The sequence below is a fragment of the Pseudopodoces humilis genome, chromosome 9 (genome assembly GCF_049639895.1).
Source record: "Pseudopodoces humilis isolate 2021_Gansu_Grassland_sample_001 chromosome 9, ASM4963989v1, whole genome shotgun sequence".
Lineage (NCBI taxonomy): Eukaryota > Metazoa > Chordata > Aves > Passeriformes > Paridae > Pseudopodoces > Pseudopodoces humilis.
The window spans coordinates 30,817,172-30,828,006 of record NC_142208.1 but is presented as its reverse complement, the minus strand read 5'-3'; the positions used below and the strand labels follow the sequence as shown (position 1 = coordinate 30,828,006).

Here is a 10,835-nt window from a genome sequence, read left to right as displayed (position 1 = left end):
GAGCAGGGACAGCCAGCCAGCAGCGTGTGTGCTGCTGCCACAGGAGTTATTGCAGCTCAGCTGCATGGCTGTGCATTGAAGTGGACCAGAGGTAACCACATAAATGTGGCTGAGTGCAGGGAGTGGGGAGATCTGAGCTCAGCTATCAGGTTGCTGAGGGTCTGCAATAATATGTGTGTCTTAGTTACACATCTATATGGAGAGCAGCGATTCTGACTCCATGCTTATTGGGAGAGCAATGGAGAGGCTTTTTTCAATATTCTTATGTTAACTAACAACTCCTCCCCTTGTTTCTAATAAATCTGACTCACTGTGGTGCACTAGGACATAGAAGGAGGTGTGTTCACTAGCACTCCCTAGCACTACTTTGAAAAACAAAATCCAGGTGATTAGTTCTCACTGCATCTCTCTTTTCTCCTGCACTTTTTAAGCCTGATTAAACCCCTGATGTATGACACAGGCCTGGGATGGATGGCCCCGTTCATGGATGTGGCTCCCCATATGCTGGCAGAGCAAGTTCCACTGCACAGAAAGTCCATCAGCTGGATTTTGCAAAACCCACTGCAGCATTTGGACTCTTACCTCATGACTGCTTCACAGCTGTCAGTATCTTCATTCTCAGGTCACCTGGAACAACTGGTTCACAAAAACAACAAAAAAAATAAGAAGAGGTAGATTTATTTATATCCATTTTCTCTTGTGGTGACACAGTCCTTGAATTTCAAGCTATGTCCACACCTGATTTATTGGAACAGTCAGGTTGTCTGTGAGTGAGGGAGAAGGAAACAGGAGACATGTAAATCTGTTCCACTGCTTATCTGACTCTATTCGCTCTTGTAAAATGGTGCTGAAATATGTGGACTCGGACAGGGTGGCAGGGAAAGACTGCAGGGAAGGAACACAGGTCTCTTTTGCTGGTCTAAATATCTTGATTCAACACTTGCTAGGAGAGAAATGAAAATTCAGTCTGAATCATATGCAGAAACAACCAATACTGGAAGGAAAAAAAAATAGAGGCTACCAAAAAAAAAATTCATATTCTGAAAAATGTTCTAAGGTGCTTTAAAAATGTGCTTTAAAATTTCCATCTGAGTCATTCTCCTAAAAACCTAAGAGCGCTGAACATCAGGGTAAAGCAGGGCTGGCAGCCATCTTTATGGGAAAAGCGAGGTTTGTAAATGAAACGCCAACACCGAGCGAGACCCAAATGCATCAGTGTAATAGGAACAGGGAAGCAGCGAGGCACAGTGTGATATTCTGAGCCACTCGAAGGATGACTCATCGGCAGGGTGGGCTCACACAGCTCCAGCCAGAAACACAGCGGCAACACACCCAGTTTTATCCTGCCACCAGAGAAAAACCACTCGGCCTCAGCACGGCCGCCTCAAAAGAGAAGGATAAGACCCTGCTGAACCAGATGTCAGAAAGGCTTTTGCCTGTACTTATCAATTGGAAACATACCCTAACAACAGCTATCTCCTAAATCCACGTTCTGATACTTAATTAATGCCGTAAAGCCCGTTCATTATTAGCCCTAAACTGGATTGTGCTTGGAATTGCTTCTGAAACTTATTGCTACAAATGGGCAAATTCTTTCTCCTCCTGCTGAGCTTGGGTATCAGCAGGTGGGAGCACACAGGCCTGTGAGAGCATTTGCAGGCAGCTGGAATATTTTTCAGCGCCCGTGTGTGCAAGGACAGAGGCTGCCATCTACCAACAGTCACGGGGTGATGCATCATGTTGCCTAAGCCAAACTTTTTGCTTTGGTTTAGATAAAAATGTTTATGCCTCTGTCGTTTTTTTCCATTTCCCAGCCTCTTTTTCAGTTATCCATTTCCTAGAGGTAGAGGAGAAATGATTATTACAGCATTTCATGGAATAACCTTCTGGAAGATAAGCAGATTTTATTTTTAAACAAGCAGACATATGTATCCCATACTCTGCACAGAATTTGCTACTCAGTGTTCCACAGCAGCAGTTCTGATTTGAGATTTGCTTATCCCTCTCACCAAGTTTAGAGAGAAACAGCTACTTTTTCCCTAAAATTTTGTTGTGTGAACAATGATCTTTCAAAGAGCTCTTTAAAATTTAACACAAAACAATAGTGGGAATGACACAAAAGAGTTATTTAGAATTTTTTATCAGCTGATCTTTTAGTTTTTCACCAGAAAGACATAATTAACTATTCCCAGATAAGAAAAGAGAGGCACAAAATGGGAGCAGGCAGATAAATATCCTAACCAAGAAGAACATTCACATCTCCCATTATCTGTTCAAGTGCCTGATGGACTACCCTGCACCTTCTATATCAACTTCTCCTTAAAGCCTGCTGAAATCCCTGGAGAGTCTTTCACCAACTTCACATCTCAATTTGAGTCAGGCTTAAAGATAGCAAAGGAGACAATCAACAAGATTTGAAGAAAGATGTGCATATGGTATCACTTGGTAGATTGATTTTGAGCTTTGGATGTCAATAAGAACCAGGTTTAGCAGCTGCTCTAGCCTGTGCCAGAGCCAGAGCTGAGGAAAAAGGAACAACTTTAATCATGTGCACTTTGGCAGTGACAAGGTCCATCTTCAGATTGCAGGGATGCTCATTTTCCAAAAGCAAAATGGAAAATATCCCCCATTAAACAGCAGTAGTTCAAGCTTTTGCACAGAGGTCTGAGAAGCTGAATTATGCTGCCTCCATAACAAAGCATGAGCAATATTTCCCCACCTGCAAGCCAAGAGTTTAAACAAAGAGTTTTAAACAAATATAACTTTCCGGGGATGGGGGGAAGGGCATTTGTCTAGAATACATCAACTTAGACGTTTTGTGAATAGTCATCTGTGGATGAGACAGCCATCCTCAGGAAATCCGAGCAACAGCTCTTTTCTGGCTGCCACAATGCAGCTCCCACTGCTGAGGGAAAGGAACCCAGCCACCCCTGGGCACACAATTTGCTGCCCAGCCCCAGGGCACTCATCTGGGTGAGCACATCTCTGTGCCCGAGGGCATGTGCCAGGTTTCAGACACGAACACAGTCATGCCATCCTGCACTGCTCTGAAAAGAATCAGCCCAGGTAATGGCTGATGGTTTTGCTGCTCTCCACCTACAGCCACTGCTCCACAGGTGTCCCAGGCTCAGCTTCACTCCGCTTACAGCCCTCAGAAGCGGCACAAAACCCTCCCACACTTCTGCCCTGGTCACAGTCGCTCCTTCCCTCTCCTAATCCAAGGTTGCAGACTAGGGCACAGCTCACCCACACTCTACCTGCCATACTTTCTAATGTACAAATTGTTTATTTGCTTCCACTTTCATGTTTTGAGTAGGTAACATTATTCTGGCTACTCTCCTAGGAATTATTCTTTTTTTGTGAGAATTTTTCAGAGCCACATTTCCCACTGTCATTGCCTATGTCTGGATTAATAAATTCAAGTTGCCAGGGACTGAAATTTGCCATGATGTTAAATGCCCAGAAAGGTCTCAGCACACTTTTGGACAACACCAACTAATACTGCCCCAAACCATTCCTAGGCATAGTACCGAGTTAATACCAAATAATTATCAACCCTAACAGGCAGGTTGAACACAATCCTCCCTCTTTTGAAGGCTCAGAGGTTTCACTATTACAGAGGTGACTGGACCAGGCAGATGTATCAGTACCAGGAATAAATTCAGAAGTATAGATTTGACATTCACTGATTTCATCCCAGGAGTAGCTGACACTGCTCTGGCTGCCTTTGGCTTTACCCTCATGATGCTGATGGCTGAGCTTATCCTGCTAGCAGAGCCAGACTTTTCTCTAGCTGTCCTTTCTGAAATGTTGTGAATATTTATAAATATATGAAAGCAGAAGTTACTAAAACACAGAAGAGAAACTGGGTTCAGCTTGGTTTAAGTGTTTAGATGAGGGAACACAAAGAAAGAAGCTAGGAGCTGCGAAAGTGGAGGAGGTTCTTGAGGGGATGCTGTATGAGGAGTGGCTGAGGGCACCTGTTCTGTTTACCTGGAGTAGACTGAGGAGACAACACATTGAAATGTACAACTTATTTGTGAGAGGAAGAGGAGGGACAGACACTGCTCTGTGGTGATCCGTGACAGGAACTGAGGAACCATCTGAAGTTGAGTCAGGGGAGGTTTAGGTTGTATATGAGAAAAACCACCAGATTTAAGAAAAAAACAGAGGGTAATTGGGCACTGGAATGGGCTCCCCAGAAGTGGGCACAGCACCCAGCCTGACAGAGCTCCAGAAGGGTTTGGACAATGCCCACAGGCACACAGTGTGACTCTTGGGATGTCCTGTGCAGGGCCAGCAGCTGGACTTTGATGACCCTTGTGTATTCCTTCCAACTAAGAATCTTCTGTGATTCTGTAATGATAATCCGAGTGAGCTCAGCATAATGAGAGCCAATTGCAAGCGTGTTTGTGGAAGGTTTCTGATCACAAGCCGGGCTGTATCGGCAGACAGCAAACACCACCCATGCCGGAGCCCACGGGCTCAGCCCGGGCACAGCGCTGGGAACACGGCACTGGTGAGGCTGCACCTCGAGTGCTGTGTCCAATTCTGGGCCCCGCAGTTCTGGACGGACATTGAGGAGCTGGAGCAGGTCCAGAGAAGGGAACGGAGCTGAAGAAAGGTCTGGAGCACAAGTCCTGAGAGGAGCAGGTGAGATGGGGGAGGCTCAGTTGTGTCACTCTCCACAGCTCTGACAAGAGAGGTCGGGGCCGGGCTCTGCTCCCAGGTAACAAATGGAAAGACAAGAGGACATGGCCTCAAGCTGCGCCAGGGAAGGTTTAGGTTGGACATTAGGAAGAATTGCTTCACAGAAAGGGTGATTAGACATCGGAATGGGCTGCCCAGGGAGGCGGTGCAGTCACCATCCCTGAAGATGTTCAAGGAAAGACTGAACGCGCCTGTGATGCCCCGGTCTGCCTGACCCGGTGGTGTCCGGCCACAGGTCTGACTGCACGGTACGAGAAGCCTTTCCCAAGGCTACAGGTCTGACTGCACGGTCCGAGAAGCCTTCCCCAAGGCGATCGATTCAGCAATTCCGTGCGTCCCTCACCGCCCCTCTGGGGTTCCCGCCCCGCGGCCCGCCCCGCTCCGCCCGCCGCTCGACATGGCCGCCGCGCTGGGGAGGCTGCTCCGCGCCGCGGTGAGTGAGGGCCCGCCCGCGGGCCTGCCCGCCCGGCCCGGCCCGGCCCCGCCGCCCTCACCCTCCCTGTCCCTCCCTTTCCCCGCAGGTACCCGTGGCTGCCGCCGCCGGGAGGAGGGGGACGGCACGGCCCCTGGCCTGCACCTGCCGCCCCTTCAGCCTCGGTAAGTGCGGGAGGGCGGGCGGGGGACGCGCCCCGGCAGCGCCCCCGGGCCCGGCCCGCAGCTCTGCTTTCTCCCCTCCGCAGGCTCCTCGCGGTTCGCCGCGGCGGTGACCCAGCACGCCCCGTCCTTCAAGGGAACGGCCGTGGTTAACGGAGAGTTCAAGGAGCTGAGCCTAAATGATTTCAAGGGGAAATACCTGGTTCTCTTCTTCTACCCCCTGGACTTGTGAGTGCGGGTTTCTCCCCTTGCCTATGGGCCTTCTGCCCTGCTGAAGGTCATCACAAGCGCTGCAGGTCGTTCTGGTTTTGCCCGATTTGGGCCAGTCTTGCACAGGAGATGTGCCTGTTTCTAGAGCGTGAGTGATAAGGTTGGGAGCACATGGCCATTGTGTGTCAAAGCAGTGGATAGGGTGTCTGAAAAGCATCTTTTAGTTGCAGGGACTGCATCAGGAGCTGGCTGTGGTTCCTGTTACAGTCAGATCCCAGGGATGAGAGCATTGCTGTGCAGTTTGCAGCTGCCTTGGACACTCTGTCCTTGAAGCAGCAAGGCAAACAGAACTGCAACTACATGGCAAAACATGACAGGATGGGGGGTCAGTTTGCCCAGAAGATTTGAATTGCCAAGAGCATCCTAGTGCATGTGGGCACATGGAGAAGGATTTAACCTGCAGACCGTTCTGCTAGTTTCAAAAAACTCTATCCAGAGAGTCTCTAGCAAAGACAGTTCCTCCGTCTTTGTAATGAATTTGTCTAAAATTCAGAGATGGTAACTGGTGTGCCAACTCTGTGGCTGTGACTGTTGGTTTGAGACTGAAACTAATCTTGAGCAGGGAACATGGCTAAAATTAACAGTCTAAAGAAAACACTCTACTGCATTTGTGCCTAGAAACACACATGAGAGTCTTCTCTAGAGAAGACAGCAGAATTATTACAGCCTGATCTGTCTTCCCACCAGCACCTTTGTCTGCCCCACTGAAATTGTGGCTTTCAGCAACAAAGCAAATGAATTTCGTGACGTGAACTGTGAAGTGGTGGCTGTTTCAGTGGACTCTCATTTTACTCATCTGGCCTGGATAAACACACCACGGAAGGTACGAATCAAGTATCTTTTTAGGGCTTTCTCTGTTGGTTTGGTTTATTTTCCCAAGAGCTCCAGAGAAGAAGAGTTGAATAAATAATTATGCCAACGCTGATTTTTAATAGAGTTCCTCAAGTCATATGCAATCAACTTTCACATTTGATGACATAATTCTGACTTCTGTCTTTTGTTTTCTTTCTCTTTTTCTTAATTATTTGGTTTGAGTATTTAACTTGTTTTGCTATGATGATGGCCTTGTTGATAACATTGTATCCTTGTACATTTATCTCAAAAGACAAATGTTCAGTTTACTTATCACCGTCCTAAGATGCCTGTGACAGCTGATAATGCACAAAAACTATCACCGAAAAAGAGCAGCAGCTGTTCAGTCATTACTGTGAACAAGCACCCAACAGCGGTGGCTTCAGGATGGAAGCAGAAGAATCACCACTTTCACCTTTTTTAACAGAAAGGGTTCTCTTCTTGCAGTACAAGTGGAGGTTTTTGACTTCGTTTAGGAAAGGAAAGTGATGAAGACAGCCTTTTACTGGAGAGGAGCCTCTTTCAGATGTATTTAAAAACATCTGCTTTTGACGACATAAAGCATCTCCCTGGTTTAGGTAGTTGTAGAGAACCACAGGTGTCCCAGGAAGGTGCAGAAGCGCCTGTGCCATCAGTCCCAGCCTGTGTGGACAGTGTGCAGGAGTGCTGCAGGCTGGGCACCACTGGAACACACAGGGGAGGGAGGAGAGTTTGCTGGATTTAATACACCTTGGCTGAGCCTGTCAAGAGTATTTCTTTTCTGCATGCTTTGTTCAAAGCTCAGCAATGTGACTGGCCTGATTTCACAGCTTTATCCCAAAGGTGTTCAGGGTATGTCAGTGGTGCACATTGTATTTTACAGATGCACAGGCTATTCTGGGTTGGAAGGGACCCATAAAGATCATGGAGCCCAACTCAAAACACCCTTTCCACAGGGTGGAAATAATTCCATGGTGGCACAGGCAGGAAACTGACACCCAGAAGAGGTGAAGCCTTGGTTTCTCTGACATCTGTGCTCAAAGCTCTCTGTAGGGAACTCTGTTACAGACAAGTGTTTGCAGGATCAGGGTCTGAGTGGCTGAGGTTACACAGTGATTCACTGATGATGCCAAGAATAGCAAAGCTAACAAACTCCAGCCTTGTTTCAAGGTTAGAGAGCTTATCTCTCTTGCAAACTCAGTATGTGGCAGAACTGAAAGAAATCTTGTTTGACTCTTCAAATAGTATTTAAATTGATTTGTGAGAGGCAAAACTAAAAAAAATGCGTGCACTGAATAGAGCAGCAGAACTCTGACATACCTAGTGTGCTGGTAGGAGCATTGTGTTTGGAGTCATAGAATTGTTGAGGTTCAAAAAGACCTCTAGGATCATGAAATCCAACTCACCACCACCACCATCACCATGGTCACCATTAACCAGGTCTTCAAGTGCCACATCCACATGGTTTTTTTTCCCATGCCCTGGGAAGCCTGTTCCAGTACCTGACAATCCTTTCTGTGAAGAAATTTTTGATAATATTTGACATAGACCTCGCCAGGTGCAATTTGAGGCTATTTCCTCTTGTCCTGTCCTGTGTTACCTGGGAGAGGAGGCTTACTCCCACCTGACTACACCCACTTTTAGGTAGTTGTAGAGAGTGATAAAGGTCACCCCTGAGCCTCCTTTTCTCCAGGTTAAATATCCTCAGCTCCCCTATTGTTCCTCATCAGACATGTGCTCCAAAGTTTGTTCACAGGTTTGTTTCCCTTCCCTCTGCACCATGGTTCTCCTATTTAATTCTGACCACGCAAATATGCAGCAGAAATTCTTCTATTCAAAGCTCCTGAATAGGGTACAAAGGAAATTTTTCTGGAAATTTATGGCTGTTGTCATTGGTAGCCTCTTACCACCAAAATAAGCAATTCTAAAATGCTCAGTGCAAAAGAAATTTTAGCTTTCTGAAGAAACAAACTGTTCTTGACTACTTTAAAACAAACAGACAAAGTAAACCCAAGCAACACCACACACAGTTGGTTCCTTTCATGGAGCAGATGCCGTGGTTGTGTTTTGTTGTTACTGTGCCCTGAAGAACAGGGAATCCAGCAGCTCAGGAAGGATGATCCTATGGAGCTTTTTGTAACCAAGTGAAACCTTCCTCTGTTCTCTAGAGCGGCGGTTTGGGCAAAATGAATATTCCAATTCTGTCGGACCTCACGAAACAGATCTCCCGTGATTATGGGGTGCTGCTGGAAGGACCTGGCATAGCACTGAGGTGAGGCTCAACTGCAGGTAGCTGTGCTGTGACACAACCCAGTCTCACCAACATATGGCCCACTGTCCCTCGCGCAGGGAAATGGTGTCAGGTGAAGGCTGTGACATCTCTTCTGCTGCAGTAGGGTGGCTGGATCCCACCCTAGGAAAAGGGCAACTGGCCATTCTGGCCATGAAGCTGAGTAAGGCTTCAGGCTGAAAGTGTGTGAAGGAAAAGCCAGCTTTTCTGCTCTGAGAGATGGGGAGAGCTCCATATCACTAAGGAAAAAGAGCAGCATTGAAGGGCAATTTCTGATACCTTTTTTCCATAGTAGTCCTGAGTGGATTGGGTAGGAGTCTTCTGGAGGCCTTTAGTTCCTGATCTCTTTGGATCAGGAGCTTTTGACTCTTTGATTTGTTTACTGATAGATTAAGTAAATGAGTAAGGTAAGATTGGGACTTGGGTTTTCACATGTGCATGTATGCAGCGGGATTTAATTCAGTGGCATAATGCACAAGCAGCTCTTCACTCGGTGCCTACAGATTTGACCAAAAAGACCCATGTCTTTTGGGATGCCAGCTTTCAGTTTTGAAGTACAGGTGGAACATGGAGTTCTCCCTTTGCTGTGTCTGCCTGGATTGAATAATCTCTGCATACTTTGTAATTTCACATAGCAGTGCATCACTTTGCTAACAAACAAGATACCAAATGCTGTCGTTCTGCTTCTGATGCATGTAACTAGGAGTAACAGCCTTGCTGAAACTGTGCATCCAGTTCCTTGTGTTTGGCCTTGGAACATGATTTGCCTTCCCTAAACTCCTGCTCCATTGCAGAGGTCTGTTCATCATTGACCCAAACGGGGTCATCAAGCACCTGAGTGTTAACGACCTGCCCGTGGGGCGCAGCGTGGAGGAGACGCTGCGCCTGGTGAAGGCTTTCCAGTTCGTGGAGACACACGGAGAGGTGTGCCCGGCTAACTGGACTCCAGACTCCCCAACGGTGAGTGCCTGCTCAGTGCTAAATATAATCCTCCTAAAGATAGGCACTGGCCTGATTCTGCTTGTCTGAAGGGCTGGGATCCACTCGGATGTGAGGTGTTTGACTGAATCTCGGCCTGTTTAAACACAAAGCTTTTACCGGTTGGGCCAATTTAGTTTGTTTGACTGATACTAAGTGTGGGATTTCTGTGAAGAAAGCTACTGGTTTCCTTTCAGGAGATGCAAGTTCTGTTCAAAACTCTAGATTTGACTTGGACTCTGTATTAACTGAGTTCAGATTTTTTTAACTTCTTTAATACATCATAATTTAACAGGAAAAATGTGGTTTATACTTAAAATTTTCAGGTAGGAGTTGTGCGTGATCTAGGCTTTTGTCTTTCAACCAAGTACAGAAACAGAATTAGATTACTGTTTCTACAAAGTATGCATGGATTTTCTTGGAAAAAGTGTCAAATTGTAATTTTTTTATTGTATCTATACCAAGTAATAACTAAACTTTATTTTTTGACAGATCAAACCAAGCCCGGAAGGTTCCAAAGAATATTTTGAAAAAGTGCATAAATAAACACTCAAATATGTGGACAAAACTCTTACTTTTATCCACTGAAGACATTAGGAAAACAGCTGTGATTGTAAAAATTAATAATTAAAATAAAATTTCTCATTTTCTCATGTTTAAGAAGAAATTAAATGCTGAGATATTTACTGACTCCCTTGTCTTGCTTTAAAAGGGTAAAACTAGGGCTTTCCCCCTGTCTTCTGCAACTTCAGTTTCATGGATTTCTGTGACCATTAATCATCTTCCTGAATGTGATAAGTACTCAAGTTACAATTGCCTTCCACTGGCTTTTCCCTTTAACTCATTTTGGACCAGAAAATGTCCTGCATTTAATTTTCTCACACAACATAAAATTCTGTCCAAAAGAAAAAAAATTTTGAAGAAATAAAAGGATAGAATTTTGATACATGGTTTGTTTTTAATGAATTTTACAGAGGAAGAGATGAATGTAACAAGTAAAAATAATTTAAAAATCATTAGTTTTGTGTGTAAATGCACTAAAACACAGAATGAATGTAAATATGTGCCATTTCAAGAAAAAAAAAAGAAAAGATGCAGTGCAGCTACTCAGGAGCACTAACAAGCATGACCTTTACTTTGGTTTGGTAGATGGTAAAAACTT

At 45.7% G+C, this 10,835-nt stretch overlaps 1 protein-coding gene across 1 annotated transcript; it reads left to right on the top strand.

Moving 5' to 3' along the window:
* Window positions 1-5,088: 5,088 nt before the first annotated feature.
* Window positions 5,089-10,363, top strand: PRDX3 (peroxiredoxin 3). The gene is made up of 7 exons (XM_005520789.3): window positions 5,089-5,143; window positions 5,232-5,307; window positions 5,391-5,532; window positions 6,262-6,397; window positions 8,574-8,677; window positions 9,490-9,655; window positions 10,166-10,363. Exons 1-7 carry the CDS (start codon window positions 5,108-5,110, stop codon window positions 10,217-10,219), a joined length of 714 nt encoding a protein of 237 aa, XP_005520846.1. The 5' UTR covers window positions 5,089-5,107; the 3' UTR covers window positions 10,220-10,363.
* The last annotated feature ends 472 nt before the right edge of the window (window positions 10,364-10,835 follow it).